General features: G+C 47.1%; 1 protein-coding gene across 1 annotated transcript; it reads right to left on the reverse strand.

Annotated features, from left to right (window-relative positions):
• Nucleotides 1-7,999: 7,999 nt before the first annotated feature.
• Nucleotides 8,000-16,504, reverse strand: LOC123446224 (7-deoxyloganetin glucosyltransferase-like). Its single transcript, XM_045122902.1, has 2 exons — nucleotides 15,956-16,504; nucleotides 8,000-9,182 (listed from the first exon to the last, which is right to left on the reverse strand). Exons 1-2 carry the CDS (start codon nucleotides 16,452-16,454, stop codon nucleotides 8,230-8,232), a joined length of 1,452 nt encoding a protein of 483 aa, XP_044978837.1. The 5' UTR covers nucleotides 16,455-16,504; the 3' UTR covers nucleotides 8,000-8,229.
• Nucleotides 16,505-18,856: the final 2,352 nt, after the last annotated feature.

The following is an 18,856-nucleotide window of genomic DNA, read 5'->3' on the forward strand; positions in this document are numbered from 1 at the left end:
CTACTATGTGTTATGACCCGGCAACCCCGGAGTGACAATAGCCGGAACCACTCCCGGAGATGACCATAGTATGAGGAGTTCATGTATTCACCGCGTGTTAATGCGTTGGTCCGGTTCTTTATTAAAAGGAGAACCTTAATATCCCGTAGTTTCCATTAGGACCCCGCTGCCATGGGAGGGATGGACAATAGATGTCATGCAAGTTCTTTTCCCTAAGCACGTATGACTACATACGAAATACATGCCTACATTAGACTGACGAACGGGAGCTAGCCACATATCTCTCCGTGTTATAGCTGTTACATGATGAATCACATCCGTCACACTCATCCATCACCGATCCACTGCCTACGAGTCTTTTACTACTGGTTCTCGCTACGTTACTTTGCCTAGGCTTGTCCCTTGCTACAAGAGGGATTGGGCCACTTTGCTGGTGTTGTCACTTTGCTGTTGTTACTTGTTACTTTGCTGCTGCTACTACTACTGTTCCTTGCTACTCCGCTGTTACTTGTTGAACGACTTTGTTGGCACTAACATCCCGTCAACAAGGCCTTTTCGGCCGCCATTGATACAACAGTTAGGAATAGTCTGTCGTCAACAGATCATTTCTGGCACCGTTGCTATCATACTACCTTGCTACTGATGCTTTGCTTGCAGACACTAATCTTTCAGGTGTGGTGGGATCTGACACATTCAGCTTCTAATACTTGAGAATATTCTTTCGCTTCCCGTCGTGCGAACCAAAAATTTGGGTTGAATACTCTACCCTCGAAAACTGTTGCGATCCCATACGCTTGTGGGACATCAAGGCTTTTTCTGGCGCCGTTGTCGGGGAATGTCAGGGATCCCCTCCGCCACCTCCCCGTGCGCACGACCAGATCAAGGAGACCATTGACGTCTCTCCTCCACCCTCCGACGCGCAGCTCCCGTCTGCGTTTCGCCCATACGACAATTCCAACGCATCAGCCCTAGATATTGACACACCTGCCTTCCCCTTCTCGGCTGGCTCCTCTTCTGGTAAGGCTTCGCAACATCCAGGTCCCTCTCGTTCCGCAGCCAATAAACCTCTTCCCTGACTAACTTTGGACACCCCCACAACGGAAACTGCAGATCCTGATCCGCACGAAGTTGTGCTTCGCAAGCTGCGCCATTCTGCCAAGCGCTCGACGGACAAGAACATGAGCCTCCGTCGCAGCTCATGCCTAGCAGCCGAAGAACCTCAAAACTTCACCGACATGACAAGCAAGGTTGTTCGAGCCCGAGCAGCATGTATCTCAGCCAATGATGTCCAAAAACCACTACGAGATGTCATCTATTCCACTCAGCTCGACATCCGAGAGGCCCCTCCTGCCTCTGCCACAGCCCTTGCGGAACTTGTCGAGCTCTGTGGTACAGATGTTGCAGCTGCTGCGTCTGTTGCCAATGTTGATGACAACACCGACGTCGAAGGTGCTCACATCCTCCCATGATGAGCCCATGCAACCATGCACGCCTTGGTGGCGTCCGAATGGCGTCTCGTCGTCCCTATCGTGGCCCTACATCGCGTGTCTATATATTTCCTCACACGTGTGTTTCGAGTGACCACCTGGTCTGCTTCTTCTACCTTTTAGTTTCCCCCCTTAAATTCATGTTCCCACCTGTTTCCTTCCCCAACTAGTACCCTGTCCTCACTCATATGACCAATCTACCAGTATGAGTAGTGCAACTCTATCTATTTGCTCGTGGAATGTAAGAGGACTTGGCGATGAATCAAAAATGTACTTATATTCTCTCCGAACTAATCAGTATCAAACCTCACTACTCCCTTTCACAAGAGTCAAAGCTAAACGATATTGCTGAACAAAAATTTAAGTCCTTCTTACCACAATCTCTAGACCAAAAAATAAACCTACCAGCCAATGGTTCGGCCGGCGGAATCATTTCCGCTTTTAACTCAAACCACCTCTGAGTACTCTCTCACTCCCATCATACTTTTGCCACATCCATTACACTATCATCCCTCGCCCACCCCCTCCCGTTTGTCATCACTAACATTTATGCACCATCCAACCAACACCTTAAACATGCATTCTTAGATGAACTAAAACTAATAAATGTTGATGAAAGCACACCCTCGCTCATTATTGGAGATTTTAACTTCATTCATTTCTCTCATGAAAAAATTAATCCTAATTTCCACCAATGAGAAGTTGATGCATTTAACAGCTTGATTAATGAGTTAGCATTAGTTGAAATACCCCTTCTAGATAGATGTGTTACTTGGTCCAACAAACGATCAACCCCTACCTTAGAACGTCTAGACAGAGCCTTTTTTAACCTAGTATGGAACACCTGCTTCCCTAATACAACCCTGTCATCTCTGCCTCGTATCATCTCACACCATATGTACCACTCATCCTCAGCATTCAAACGTCTGTTCCACGCCCGCCCCACTTCAGATTCGAATCGTCCTGGATTGCCTTCATAGCCTGTCATGACATAATTAAAAATGCTGGACTAATCACCACTGCTCGCCCCAACCATAAAACTCCGCTGCTGCCCTATCAAAAATTCGAAAGAAAACAAGGTGCGCTCTTAAAAAGTGAGCCTCTACACGATCGCCAGCTCGCCTTCGTGAGGGGGCTTCCAAACAAGTCATCAATCTCATTGATTTAAAAGAAGAAGCTAGACCACTATCAAAAGCCGAAAAAAGGTTACGAACTGTTGTCATGGACGTCCTGCACTCGGCTATTTAAAAAAAACGGCCTTCTGGAAACAGCGTGGAAAAGTTCACGCCACATTCAACGGTGAGGAAAACACACAATATTTCCATGCCGCAGCCTCTCAACGGCTTCGTAAGAACACTATCACATCACTCCTTTCCGAGGGGACTGAATTCCATTCTCATGCCTAGAAAGCGGAAATTCTAAAAGACCACTTCACAACAATCATCGGCTACTCCCCAAACACATCCTAGTCTTTCCAACCACAACAATTCTACCCCCACGCGCTACCCCAACTACTCACCCTTGACTCCCCTTCTCAAATGAAGAAATTAAAGAAGCGTTCCTCCAAATGAACCCCCTCGCCAGCCCTGGGCCAGATGGCTTTGGGCCCCAATTAAACCGAAAATACTAGAGCCTCGTCAAAAACCACATCAACTCATTCATGAGAGATTTCCAAGACCTCAAAACCCAAACTGAATGTCTAAACCGAGCACACCTCATCCTTCTGCCCAAAAAAGACCATGCAAACACACCTGACGCCTACCGCCCAATCTCACTCCAAAACTGCCCAATCAAAGTCGTCGCAAAGGTTCTGACCAACAGACTAAAACCACTAATCCCTTTGCTCGTCCGTGAAAACTAGACTAGATTCATCTCTGGTCGTTGCATCGCGGAAAATTTTGTCTATGCTACGGACCTCATCGGAACCTGCCATAATAGAAAAGCTCCCACCATGGTCATTAAACTAGACATCAACAAAGCCCTCGATTCCCTACTTGGGACTCCCTCTTAGCTATTCTTCGTTCCCATGGATTCCCACCAAAATTTATAACATGGACCCACGACCTGCTATCCACCAGGAAAACAACATTATGTTAAACGAGATTTCCGGAAATTGGATTAATTGTAAGAATGGTCTCAGGCAGGGAGACCCTATATCTCCATACCTCTTCATCATCGTTGCTGATCTTCTTCAACAAATGAACCAACAAGACTGCGACCTCCTGCACCTAAGCCACCCGCTGTTTTCGCACCTACCTCCAACCATCCTATAATACGCGGACGACACTCTCATTATCGCCAAGGCATCTCAGGACGGTGCCCGTCAACTCAAAAACATTCTCCACAACTTCGCCATGGCAACCGGCCTCTCGATAAACTTTTCAAAAACAACGTTCGTTCCTATGCATGTACCCCCTGGCATGGCCGACACCATCGCATCCACACTACAATGCGCAACCTCAACATTTCCCCAGATCTACCTAGGCCTTCCCTTAGCACCCACCCGCCTTCCTGCAAGCGCCTTCCTACCCATTATGGAACGTTGTAAAAAACAATTAACTGGTTGGCGTGCAAGAATCCTCTCCAAAGGGGACAGACTAATCCTACTATCGGCTGTCCTCGACTCTATCCTGGTATATTTTATGTCTGTGTTCCTCATTCCCAAAAGTGTACTTAAGACCATTGACTACATACGGCGAGCCTTCTTCTGGTCTGCGGAGGAAACATGCACTGATGCTCAATGCTTAGTTGCCTGGAAAAATGTGTGCAAACCAAAAAAGTTTGGTGGTTTCAGTCTAAAAAACCTTCATGAGCAAAACAATTGCCTCCTAATGAAATTTGTTGTCAAAGCGCTTCTTCCAGCTCAGACACCGTGGCTAGATTGGCTGGCCTGCAACACCCAAATATTTTCACTGCTCCACAAAACAGCCACTCCTTCCTTGGACGGATCATAAACCAACAACTCCCATCACTACACACCATCTCTTTTGTCCTCACCAATTCTGGCACTAACACATACTTCTGGCTAGATACTTGGCTTCACCAAGAAACCCTTGCTACTCTATACCCTTGTCTTTTCTCCCACACCACTTCACCACTTGCTCGTGTGGCTACTGTTTTGAACTATGGTTTAGAATCAATCCTTCAGAATCGCCTAACTTTTAATGCGGCTACCGAGTTGTGCTCCTTGTTGTTTGTCCTGCAGGATTTTCAGGAGTCACCAGGACCGGATGAGCGTTACCTAAACGGTGGACTTCCCTTCACCACGAAGGCAGCATATGAGCTAACCATGTCAGATGACCACGATACGCATTGTGTGTCCATATGGTCTTCCTGCGTCCCCAACCGTGTGAAGATCTTTGCGTGGCTGCTCTTTCGTGAGCGACTCAACTCCAAAAGCAACTTCCTCCGCAAGCATATCGTCTCAGACTCACTTTGCCCGCGGTGCGTGTTCTAGGGTGAGAATTGCAACCACATCTTCATTCACTGCCCGCTCGCACAACGTATATGGCAACGGATGGGCCTCTCTCCTTCGGATACCATTGGCGATCTTTGGCACTATTGTCTACCTTCCCAAGTAGACATGGTGATATGGCACTCAATCCTTCTCATTATTATATGAAAGATTTGGGACTCGAGGAATGCCATGACCTTCAGACAGGAAAATCATCATAGTATCTACACTCTCAAGCGAATCATTGATGACCTCACACTCTGGACAAATAGGATGAAGAATCCAGAGCATAAACAGGTCGTCTACTCCTGACGATCTTACTTCTTATCACGTTTACACGTGCTTATGTAATTCACTCTGTAATCTGACATTGGGTTACGGACTTGAGAAATATATTCAGGTGGGGAGCTCCCCCCCCCCCCCTCCGGTGATTTTTCAAAAAAAAAATTTAATCAGTGCCTCTAGACCAGTGGGTGTTTGGTTACTTCCATAAGAGTTATTTAAAGGATATGACTTAGGATAGTTATTCTCATAGTTTGTTCTATAAGTATTTCTCGGGGATGTGCAGCAGGACAACAATGACTTCCTCCTTGAACGCCCCGATCTCCTCGGCGATGAACGCTGCCATCTAGCCAGTTGACGTCTGGCGGTCCCGGTCGAAGCAGGTAACGGCGGCGTTGGATTCCAGCAGGGCTGCCTCTGCCTGCATAACCGACGTGTTGTGGATGATGGAGAAGACCTTGAAGCACGCAAAGTAGCCGCCGGACCAAGCCGAAACCACTGCAGAGGAGGCGGAGGAGTCGCCGGACGCAAGGGAGGAGTCGCCGGACGCAAGGGAGGAGGCAACACCTCACGCGGGAGCGGCTGTGGGCGAGGGGTGGGCGCACGACGACTTCACAAGGATTTCCGTCAAGAATGAGAGCAGAGGAGTCATGACGCCCAACGTCCATAGTTAGCAGTGGTAGACCGACATGAATGCTTGGTTATGCATTCTGTACATCGGCGTTTGACAGAAGCATTGGCCAGTAGCAGTGAGAGAGTCCCAAGAAAAATATCAAAATAACTACACGTGCACTATGCACTAATCTGATTGGAAGCGAAAACTGCTTTTGAAATCGACATTAATCAAAGTACGGAGCTAAAGATGGTCAAGATGTTCCAATTCTGATGCTGATATTACCTTTTTCTTTGAGTTTTCGTAAAGGTGTAGTATTTTGTTTATTATAGAATAGTGTGGTATTTTGTTTTTCAATCTGTATGCAGACAAGTATTCTTTTGAAAAATGTAGGGGAGCTGCACGAGCATTCATTAATAAAGAATATGATACATGCATGAGCATATAGCTGTGGCATAGGGTAGCTGCACCGAATTTTAATTAATACTAATCCATGCAAGTGTACACTGGTTGACGAATAGTTTTACACTTACATTTACTTCGTCGCTGAAGAACCACATTAATATCTTTTTTTCCATAAAGATTGTCAAGCATGTTTGTTAAGCTAACATTAACATCTAAAAGAATTAAAATTTATTTGCTATTTACTTCGAATATAGTACTGTTCATCCAATAGCATATGGCCGAAGCGGCTTAGTTGGGAGTAAGTAAGTTAATAAATAACGAGCAGTGTCGTACAACTACTTTATTGACATCACCGTGAAGATAAAAGATCCTGATGGATCCATCACATGCCCCTTGTACGGTGTCGTAAAAGTTTGGACGCGGTCTGGGTGGGGCTTACCCGAGACCGTTTGTAAACTGCACCATCTTCGAGGTAGTCTCTTGGTATCGAGAGGGAACGTGTCACGTTTGTGAAGGAAGTGTCGGTCATGTTGCTCCGTTGGCATCGAAACTCCTCGTGCTCTCAGAGGAGGCCATCGAATGACACGTGTCAGGCCCGTGCATTTTTCTGACCCGACTACAATATTTGAGACATTTATTGCAATTCTAGGGTTTCAGTGTCGGATATTGCAGATCTGCAAGGCGACACATGAAATCATGCCTAGAAGAAGCATGGAAAATCCTATGTGATGTATTTGTGACATGGGTATGCCTTGTGCAGGCGTGGGAGGGGCAGCCCCAGCCATTGGGGGTACGAAATCACTTGGGTGACATGCCTCACCAAACCGTTTGAAGCCTCGGAAAATGGTACGATGCCAGGCATCATCACATGCCCCTTGTAGGGTGTTGTAAAAGTTTGGACGCGGTCTGGGTGGGGCTTATCCGAGGCCGCTTGTAAACTGCACCATCTTCGAGGTATTCTCTTGGTATCGAGAGGGAACGTGTCACGTTTGTGAAGGAAGTGTTGGTCATGTTGCTCCGTTGGCATCGAAACTCCTCGTGCTCTCAAAGGAGGCCATCGAATGACACGTGTGAGGCCCGTGCATTTTTCTGACCCGACTACAATATTTGAGACATTTATTGCAATTCTATGGTTTCAGTGTCGGAAATTGCAGATCTGCAAGGCGACACATGAAATCATGCCCAGAAGAAGCATGGAAAATCCTATGTGATGTATTTGTGACATGGGTATGCCTTGTGCAAGCGTGGGAGGGGCAACCCCAACCATCGGGGGTACGAAATCACTTGGGTGACATGGCTCATCAAACCGTTTGAAGCCTCGAAAAATGATACGATGCCAGAAATCCTCAGGATCAGGCACGACGTCATCACATGCCCCTTGTAGGGTGTCGTAAAAGTTTGGGCACGTTCCGGGTGGGCCAACAACTATTTGAGACATTTATTGCATCTCTAGGGTTTTGGTGATCTTTCTACCCCCCTCACACGGTCTATAGCCGACATGAGAGACATTCCTGTGGTAAAATGAATAAATAAATAACATTCAGGGATTAAAGATAAATGCAAGGGAAATCACTTTAGAACTTTTTAAAATTTGAAAATCTATGTGTAAACCGTGTGTTCTTGTCAAGCACACGGCTTATAGTGTGTCTAAGCCGTGTGTACTTGTCAAGCACACGGCTTATAGTTCAAGCCGTGACGGCGCCGTCAAACACCGCTGTTGTAGACACGTGGCACGTACCTTTACCGGGTGACACGCTATAAACCGAGTGCTTTTTTCATATATACCGTGTGAAAACTATAAGCCGAGAGCTTTTTCCGGACACTCGGCTTATATGATAGCATAAGCCGAGTGCGTTGTTTTTACCGGGTGTTTTTGCTTGTGTACACGGCTTATATTCAAATAAGCCGAGTATCCGAAAAAAAAACACGATTTATAGCTTGCCACATGGTAAAACGTGATTTTCCTGTAGTGGGAACAGTCGAACTCCTCAGGCTTCAACAATATTGACAGGGCCGAGCTCTCTGACCATGCTCCGCAGGTTCTCCCACGACACCCCGCCGGGCGCCACGGCCTCCTCCGCCTTGGCCTTCCACCCAGCCGCGCTCTCCCGCATCTCCGCCGCCTTCATCGCATGCCTGACGTGGCTAGCCACCTGCTCCCTCCCCACCTCTTCGTCAAGCCGGAGGCCCACGCCCCACACCTCGCAGGCGTACTTGCAGTTGGTGTACTGGTCGGCGAACCCCGGCCAGCACACCATCGGCACGCCGGCGGCCACACCCTCGCAGGTGGAGTTCCATCCGTTATGGCTCAGGAAACACCCCACCGACGGATGGCCTAGCACCTGATCCTGCGGGCACCATGTTGTCAGGCAGCACCGTCCTGCCGTTGCCGCGACGAACTCCGCCGGTAGCGAGCTCAAGCCAGCGCCGGCGCCGGGGACAAGGTTGTCCCTTATGGACCAGATGAACGGGTGGCCGCTGGCCGCGAGTCCCCACGCGAACTCGGCGAGCTGGTCGGTGGAAAGGACCGTGAGGCTGCCAAAGTTGGCGTACACGACGGAGCCCGGTTTCTGCGTGTCCAGCCACGCGAGGCACTCGTTGTCCTGCTTCCACAGGCTCAGGCCGCTGGCGGTGCCGGATGCACCGTCGTCCCTAAGGTGGTTGTTGAGGAGGGGACCTAGGGGACCGACGGTGTACATGCGCGGGTACTCGGCGCGGAGGGCGGCGAGGACTTCGGCTTCTAGGTCATCGAAGGTGTTGAGGATAAGCACGCCGGCCTTGGTGCAGCCATTGGCCTCCGCCATGCTGAAACGGAGGCCAAAATCGTCCGGGTCGGTTGTGCGGACGAAGCTGGACATGTCCCCGAGCCTGATCGGCGGCATGCCAGGGATCCAGTCGATGAGCGTCCTACTGAGGTATCCGTTCGTCAAGCAGCTCTCATCTGCAAAGGTACGGAGAAACGATGAACCGAATAAATAATTTCTATGATGATGGTTTGACTGTTGCTAGTAAGTTGCTCAAAATTTTATAAATTAGGAGCGAGGGAGTAGTACGTAGAGTTTTGGAGAAACTGATTTGATGTTTCTCAAATCTTTATAGATAGTTGTAGGCTTGTACCTCAATCGATTCCATACATAGCCTCAAATGTGTATCCGTCCATAAGTGTTGTTTATATTTTTGATCATTTGTTGGATGGTATTTTAAATAGGTTCAAAACGTTAATAAGAATGTGGAAGCGTATGTCTTACTATAATCGATTTGGCTATGTACAAATGGTTTGGTTTTCAATAACAAAAATGCTAGTCTTTTGCTGGTTATTTTCTGTTGTATGCACTCGTTTCATACATGGTCTACGCTACAACGAGCAGAGTATCAACCGTTGTTCAAGACGGTGTGTATGCGGTTGAAGCAGGTGGCTATGAAGGTTTTACCCAACATGAATGGCAGCATAATCTTCGGATCGGTCCACCATCTCTTTCGACATAGGCATATTGTCGGTCTATATGACTTTACTTTCGCCAATTTGTTGGGTTTTCTTCTATTTTTGTGAGACTTTATGTGTTTGGTTGTGTGCATCGTAGTTATGCAGGGACCGGATGATACTCATAATGCTTTGTATTCGCTTGATGCTACATTTAAAAAAAATAAAACACCCTTTTTTTGAACAAGATTAACTATAAGGATACCTGACATGTAGTTGCGATAATTGATTGTTGCAATAATTGATTGATGAAAGTTTGGAGCGATGTCATGAGAACCAAAATTCAAAATACATATGTATTTTTTAGATGAAAAAATGCATATGAATAAATATATTTTTTATTATGTATAGTATTAACAATATTTATGAAATATAAATACTTCTTCCGGTCCAAATTAATTGATGAAGCATCTATAGAACCTCTTATAGAGGATCCATCAATTAAGTCGGATCGGATGGAGTAGAATAATTGAATGAAATTTTTTTTCCATGCATGTTAAATGATGTGATGGATCTTTTCCATGCATGATTACATGTTGAGGTGGGGCTTATCTCATTATAATTGTATGATGAGGTGACCTACTTTTATTTTGAGATACATAATTTGTGAGATGACTCTGAGATGAACAAGTACAATAGTCGGCCATAAGACTGTCTTTAGATATTTTGGCTGATGTGAAGGAGACAGACAAGCAAAAAGGAAGGAAGTGGGATCACAAGAGCTAACCTCTACACGTGTTCCTATGTAAAATGGATAAATGGGAGGAATAGTAAAAGAGAAAGTAAAAAAAATCACCAGCCTAAGAGGCAACTTTTAACCAACCCTATTTCATGGGTGAATGGTATTGCTAACTTTTAATGACATGACACTATATAACCAGTTGCTGGCTGTATTATTGGCCATGCTCTTATAGATATATAGGATGCGCGAGAAGATTTATGCTGCTACAAGAAAAATTTGTGTTGCCTAAAGATACAAGCTTCACATACATTACGTTAGCAGCCAAATTCATGGCGGGTGGCCGGCATTTCTTTCTTGTGATAGGTCTTCTTGCACTCATCTATTAATTAAACATAAGAGAATTTCCCAATTAATTACGAAACACCGGGAAAAAACCAGAACAACAAGGGCAAATCCCACTCCTATAGACTGAAACACTCAGGGCAAAACCCACCCTAAACGACGATATGTCGACTCGCAACCAGACAATGAAGCTCCGACTCTGACGGAGAACTGAGAAAGACAAAATGAGGCACGACTGGCACCACGGAAGATCGCCGAATGGGCCACCTGCAGCCAATCATTGTAAACCATAGGGCCCCGTCGTTGCAACTTCGACTTGACAGCAACAAACAATCCGAAGCAATACCGTCGACACGTCGGAGAAGAGACGACTACCGCAACCATTGTCGCTTGCGACCTTGCTCCCACCATCATCATTGTCACAGAAGTCTGGACACCCTAGTGATACTCTCGTGGTCGCCGCCCCGACATACACCGCTCCGTCGCGCCCAGTGCAAGCAACCGGCACCGCCTTCCGGGGCTGTCGCTTGGACATACTACCGCTCCCCTCGAGCAGCAACGCTGCACAACCAGCTGCTCGCAGCCCACGTTGCTCAGGGAAACCACTCGCAGACCACGAACGTTGCACCACATCCTGGGCCGCCCGCCCCGACATAAAGTCATACCGCCCCCTCTAGGGCGCATCGACCGAGCCGACACCTGTACCGCCCAAGCCGGACATGGATGCCACCTAATCAATGTCGAGATAGAGCCCCACCTTATAGAGCTACCACTCACATTACTTCCGAGATCGCCATCTCGACGCACACACAGAAACCACCCGGAAGCTCCGCCCCGCTGCCCACTGTCCCCAAAGACGAAGAGATCCATGCAAACTACAATATGCTGACTCTCCAAGGCGATAACTCAAAGAAGGAAACGACGTAGGCGTCAGCATCGCCCGCTTGGACCATCAGAAGCTAGATATTTCTCCCGGGGAGTCTTGCAATGAAGCTCCACGGCAATGCCTTCAAGAAGGGGAACGACGCCATGATGCCGCCGTTGCTAGCATTGACCTAAAGTTAGGGCTTGGCTTTCCCCCGGAGCTTCACCACACCTCCAAATCCGACATATCGCCCAGTCCTTCTCTTCTTGTGCCATCTTACTTCTCTATTTATTTTTCATTTACATATTTTTTTCAAATATTTTATATATTAGTTCAGCATCAATATTTAATGTAACAAAGAAATAAAATGGAAGCAAGACAAACTAAATAGTGTGGTGTTGTTTTTCAACCAAAAGAATATTAAATTGCATACAAAAGGGAGGACATGCAAATGTGTGCATCTGCCGTGCGTTATGTTGTTTTTCTTAACAAATAAAAAGAAGAACAATACAATGCAAAACAAAAGGGTAAAAAAGAAAAAGAAAAAAAAACATCAATAATAAACCCGCAAAGCAGGTCGCCCAAGCTGGATGCGTAGTTGCAATAAAAGTGAGTTGCAGCCGGAGGCGAGACTTGCAGTTGCAAGCCTGCCGTCGGACATGCAACTGCACTCGATGGCGACACTTGTAGTTATGATCCTAGTGTCGAACATGCAACTCCCCCTCGCTCCTCCCCCAACATGACAAAAAGTTAAGTTGCAACCACGATGGAAGACATGCAATGGTAGTCGGACGTGACTGTTGCTTAGTATTAGGCGTGCAACTCCACCCCCACCCACCTATCCCCCCACTCTTGCAAAACAAATGTTAGTTGTCGTAGCGATGTGTGGACATATAGTTGCATTAGGTGGTGACTGCAGTTGCAAAGCCTAGTGTAGGACATGCAACTACCCCTCTCCCGACGCCCACTTCCAAAGTAAAAAATGGCAATTGCATTGGTACGTAGGTATAGAGTTGCAATCGAGGGCGAAACTTGCAGTTCCAAGCCTAGTATCGGACATGCAACTCCACCATCCATGTCGCTACCTTACAAAACAAAAAGAAGTCCAGTAGCAATCGAGTGTGCAGGCATGCAGTTGCAGTCAAGGGAAACAATTGTAGTTGAAATCCTATTGTTGGACATGCAACTCCCCTCTCTTATGCCGCTCACTTACAAAAAAAGGTCAATTGCAGCCAGGTGTGTACTCATGCAATTGCAATGGAGGCCAAACTTGAAGTTACAAGCTTATTGTCAAACATGCAATTGTAGTCGACAAAGACACTTGAAGTTGTAAGTATATTGTCGTACATGCAATTCACCCCCTTTCTGACAAAAACAGAAGGCTAGTTGCAGTCGATAGGGGACATGTTTTTGCACTCGAGGGTGTCACTTGCAATTGTAAGCCTAGTACCATGCATGCACCTTCTATCCCCTCTCCTCCACCTCACTTACAAAACTAAAAATCTAGTTGCAGTCAGGTGTGTAGGCATGCAATTGCAGTGGAGGGCGACACTTGCGGTTCCAAGACTCGGATAGACAATTGTAGTTGCAAGCATATTGTCGGACATACAATTCATCCCCTCTCTGACAAAAACACAAGGCTAGTTGCAGTCAATACTCAATAGGGGAAATGCAGTTCCAGTCGAGGGCGAGATTTGCAGTTGCAAGCTTAGTGTTGGACATGCAACTCCCCTCTTTCCCACCGACCACTAACAAATCAAAAAATATCGGATGCAGTCGAGTATGTGTAGGCATGCAATTGCAATCTAGTGTATAGGCATGTAGTTCTAACCGAGGGTGACACTTGCAATTGCAAGACTACTGTCGAACATGCAACCTCCTCTCCCCCCTATTCGACAAGAAACACAAGGCTAGTTGCATTCGGTAAGGGGAGATACAATTGCAGTCAAAGTTGACGCTTGCAGTTGCAAGCCTAGTATCACACATGCAACTCCCCCACTCTCTCCCACTGCCCCACTTAAAAAGTAAATGTTAGTTAAAGTCGGGTCTGTGGACACTGGACATGCAATTCCGGTCGGGAGGGACACTTGTAGTTGGATGCCTAGTGACAAACATGTAACTATTCTTCTCTCAACAAAAGACTAATAAGGTACAGTCAATTGCGACCCTTAGCATACAAGAAAGGGGTTTTAAAGGCAATTAAAAGAAAAAATATAAATAAATAAATAAGAAACTATGATTTTTTAGAAAGAAAATAAAAATAAAAACAAGAAAAATGGTAAAAAAAATACAAATGCAAAAATAAAATTAATGTCATGAGAATGTCCGTTTTTGGTTAAAAATCACTTACAAAAAGATAAAAAGGAGTCAAGAAAATAAAATCAAAAGGACAAGAAAAACAAAAAAAACAAGGCCATCAGGAAAGAGTGGGCCGAACGCACCCTAAAACGGGCCGTCACCGGAAAGACTGGAAGCAAACTGATTGGACATGAGAAAAATAAACAAACAAACAAAAAAACTAATAATTCTTGGTGACTTTGAAGACATCGAGTTGCTTTATGGGGCAACACTTGCACTAGAGGTCCCATTGCTACCGAATCTACTAAGACTTAATTAATTCTTGATCGATTGAGAATAGCAAATCGACATAAAATATATATTTTTTAAATTAGATATTTTCATATATGTTTCTTTTAGACTGACGTAATTAACACAAAGCCAAACCTACAAAAATAGAAAGAAAAAGATATGGATGCTCGTTCTATAAAAAACACATGCGTAGACACACATCTCATAAAAGAAAATTCTGGTTCTAAAGAAACAAGAAATGGATGCTGCACCAGAAAAAAACACATCCAAAAATTATACAACAGAGATCTAGTCTATGCTGAAGTATACCGTTCTTTTCATAATCAGTGATCGTCCTTACCCTTTGTAAAATTTACAGACAAAAAGAAAGAAAAGACATACCACCCAAAGCCTGCCACTCCCCTGCCCAGCACATCGCTGAAAGCCGACAGAAAAAACATACATGAAAGCAGCCCATCATGTTTTGTCCATCTACACGGGCCAATTTACAGTTAAACGCAGGTTACACGCATCTAAAAGCAGCAATAGATCTGACGGTCCAGGAGTCAACTAAGACTTCGGATTCTTAGCAGCACCGTGAAATCATATAGCAGATCAATGGTATGTTCTATGTATTTACTTTTCGACTGGATTAGATGTCATTCTCAGTTATATAGATTAGTTATGCTATCTAACTATCTTCATGTTGAGGCCACTTCGCAGCTTGCCTTGGGCCATAGGATTTTCATGAGAATTTTAGAAAGTGTAGTTTAATATGCAAAATGTTTACCAATAAGATCTGTTTAGGTCATAGATTCAACGACGTCGATGGCTGGTCATCTCGTCCTGAAAGCGGCCTTGCCGTGGACTCCAGTGGCCACCGAAAAGTTAATTTGCCCTTCAGATCTGGTGGTTGACTTCGACGATGAGATACGAATTATGGACAATGACTCGACGTAGAGGGATGGTGGTGCAGCGGCGGCGGTCACACGCTGTATGTAACTGCTGTGACCGTGAAAAGTGATGGCGACAACACATAAGTGACTTTATGGTGGTGCTATCAATGACAACCCTTTTAGGTCGTTACCTTGTTGAAGGAATTGCTGGGATATGCTCAAACTAGTTTTTTGTGGTGAAAACCTAGATTCTGACCTTAAGTGGTTGGATCCGGCGGCGGCAATGATTGAGCATCGCTCCCTTCCTCAAGACGTTGCTATTGAATAACATCGGTGTTCATGTAGTGTCATGAGATGTTGGTGCGGAATATGGTCATTGGTGTAGTTTGTCGACTGTGGATTTGATTAATTTTTTTCCACGCTACGTATAGCTTTGATCTTATATGACTTTGCGATTTACTGACGTGTTCTTACGTGCGTGCGTTAGTGTTATGCAAGTTGATGTCACTTAGACTTATTTAGGACGGCTATATCGTTTGCATTTCCATTTTTGCCCTATCCCAATGAGCTAGGCAAGAATGCCAGTTTTTTTTGGTTAAAAAGGTCGCAAAAGGAAAAACAAACAAAAATCCTATTCCTAGGCACCGGTTCTATAAAATCTATACGAACTAGTTCATTTTAGCTGTCTAATCGCTTGCCTGATTTCAGCCAACCGTCATCACAATCGAATTACGTATAAATAGCAGTTCTAAAAAACAAATCTCCAAATTCGAGAAAAACTTCTCCGGCTTGAAGATAGCATGCATATTATTTTATTTGGTCAATGGCAACACAGACATTTTGAAATAATTTGGCTAATAAATTGGTTCCACATTGTTACCTTTGAGTGGCACATAGCCTCTTTCCTTTAGCTCCCGGAGTCGCATCTCGGTCATGAGCGATGCGGCGCTACAGCACCAGAGCACCATGCTCGGCACGCCCAGCTCCCGCGCAACATCCAACGCGAAGCTCATCAGCGCCGTCGGCAGCACGCACGTCACCGGTGGCACGCCCGCGGTGCCGTTCAGCCGCAGCAGAAGCTCCTTCAGCGGCTCAGCGCACCGCTGGCTCGTGGCGGCAGACAGCCTGAGGTCGTAGTCCACGCCGTCCCGATCACGGTCAGCTTCCACGAGCCCGTCGGGGATCGCCTCGAAACGGAACCCCTCGTGGCCACGCACCGCGGTGGCGCCCTCCGTGGTCTCCATGACGCGGTGATTGTGCTCGGTGTTGACGAAGGTGATGTAGACGCCGTGTTGGTGAAGCAGCTTGGCCAACTGGAGCGCCGGGTTGATGTTACCTGAGCTTGGGTGCGGCACCACCACGGCGTGCGGCCTCGCCATTGGTTGTTCGTCCGGCCGTGTACGTCTGAGCGTGGAGCTCTACAATAATGTTAGTGTGCTTAACTGGCTTTGTTCTGAGTGTAAGCTATATATGTAGACTCCCACTAGCACTTGCTGCAGACTTAATTAATAATACATACTCTATTATGTAAACTAGGTAAGCTGTAGATGCCCTAATTAATTACATCGTGCTTTCATGTGTAGACTCGATCGGATCGAGATCTACTCCAGCTCGTACCTTTTCTTCAATAGATTGTGAAATTTTAGGTGCTTGACTTACAGCATCTCCAACAGCCGTCCTATACTAACGCCACGCCGCAAAAAAAACAGTTTTAGCGCACGCAACGCGGCGAGCAGCTCCAGCCGGCGGGCAAAAACGGCGCGCGCGGCATATGCTGTTCAGCGCGCTGACAAAAACGCAATCGCGCGCGGTGTATTTGGGGCGCCCGCTTCCACGCGCGCCAAACTCGAACGCTCGCGCGAAAGTCTCTCCTCTCCTCTTCCTCCTACGCACCGCGCGCGCCGTCGCCGGCGCCCTGCCACCGCACCCATGGACGCGCACACCGGCTCCCCGCTCACCCCGTTGTACAGCCCCCTCCCCCCCGCCCCCGCCGCCGCCGCCGAAAACCCTAGCGCGGGGAGCGTTGGCGTCGCCACCGCCGGAGCTCCGCCGACCGTCGGCCCCGCGCCAGCCTCTTCTTGCCGCCGCGGACCACGGCGACGGGTGGCGTCGCGCCAGCGCCGTCCCGTGTCGCCGCTGCACCGTCGAAGCTCCTCAATGCGGCGCGGCCGAAGAAGGGAAAACTTTCGGGAAGAAGAACAAGGCGGCGGACGGCTCCGGCAGCTCGAAGGGAAAGAAGCTTGCAGGGCGGTGGACGGGCGCGGCGGCTACCGAAGCGCCGGCGAGCTCACTCGTTGAGCCGGCCGCCGACGCGCACCAAGTGTTCGACGAAATGCCCCCAAGGTGAAAAAAATTCCAACTTTTATTTCTTGTTATTTTTTCAATGCATCATCACATATAGATAGCCAACTTTTATTCCAACTTTGTAGTCTCAACGATGATGCATACATGTCAACTATGGGTGTTGGGTCCAGCAATTCGCATTGGTCTCAAACCAATGACATCCATATCGAAGACCATGAGTTTGAGGTGGACGAGGAGGGTGAGGGCATTGTCAACGCGCCGAAAGGAAGAGCGGGCAATTACACCACCAACGATGACAAGTTACTATGCAATACTTGGTTGCAAGTGTCGAGGGATCCATCGGTTGGAGGTGATCAAAGTAGAGATGCTTATTGGGGGCGAATGAAAGAATACTTTGATGCTTAGAACGTGAGTGGAATTGACCGCTCCGAGAGATCACTTCGGTCCCGATGGTCGACAATCAACTCAGATTGTCAAAAGTGGGCGGCCGCACAAAAGGCAGTTGACAAGGTTAACCCAAGTGTCACAAATGAGGATGATAGAGTAAGTGGCATCTCATACATGTTCATCATACTTGTTTTTGGTGTCCGGGGTGCTAACTTGTTTTGTTTTTCTTGTAGTACAACATTGCACAAAACTTGTTCAAAGAAGAGACGAGGACAACCAAGAAGGGGAAGATCAAGAAAGGCAAGATCTTTACCTCGCCTCATTGCTATGAAGTGCTAAAGGATGATGAGAAATGGAAGAAGCGTGAAGATTTGGATGATTTGCATTTGAGCAACAAACGCAAGCGAACAATTGAGTTGAATGATGATGATGAGGAGGATGATGCATCAAGTGATGACGGCAAGAGAAGCCCCACACCCAACTCGGTTTCATACTCGAAGCCAAAACGACCGGATGGGTGCAAGAAAGACAAAACCGAAAAGAAGAAGAGGAAAGGAGATGATGAGCTCACAAATGCTATGGAAGCTATTGTGAAGGCAACAAAAGAAGCCAACGAGGTGAGGAAAATGGCAAGGAACCAAGATGCCGCGGCCGAGGAGAGGAGGTTGGCGGCCGAGGAGAGGAGGGTGGCCGCCGAGGAGAGGAAAGTGGCATTGGAGGAGAGGAAGGTGGGCATGGAGGAGCGAGCTAAGTTGTTGGAATGGGAGAAGCACTTGTTCTTCTTGGACACATCTTTATTCAATGATGCGCAAAAGGTATATGTCAACCTTGCCCGTCAAGAAGTCTTGATCCATAAAAGAGCCATGATTCGCGGCATGGGTGGCAGTGGCCTTGGCGCCATGGGTGGCGGTGGCCTTGGCGGCATGGGTGGCGGTGGCCTCGGTGCAATGGATGGCGGTGGTCTCGACGCCATGGGAGGCATGGGTGGCTTTGGAGCCAAGGTATGCATGGGTGCACCTCCGGCCGCCATGGGAGGCATGGGTGGCTTTGGATCACCCTCCGACGCTATGGCCGCCATGGGAGGCATGAG

The sequence above is a fragment of the Hordeum vulgare genome, chromosome 4H (assembly GCF_904849725.1).
Source record: "Hordeum vulgare subsp. vulgare chromosome 4H, MorexV3_pseudomolecules_assembly, whole genome shotgun sequence".
In the NCBI taxonomy this organism is placed as follows: Eukaryota; Viridiplantae; Streptophyta; class Magnoliopsida; order Poales; family Poaceae; genus Hordeum; species Hordeum vulgare.

What these genes read in the sequence shown, in the direction of transcription:
- LOC123446224 (XM_045122902.1), bottom strand. Translation starts at nt 16,454, where the DNA reads ATGGCGAGGCCGCACGCCGTGGTGGTGCCGCACCCAAGCTCAGGTAAC. An exon ending in AGGCTATGTGCCACTCAAAG is followed by an intron (nt 9,183 to 15,955) that starts GTAACAATGTGG and finishes GTACCTTTGCAG; the next exon opens with ATGAGAGCTGCTTGACGAAC.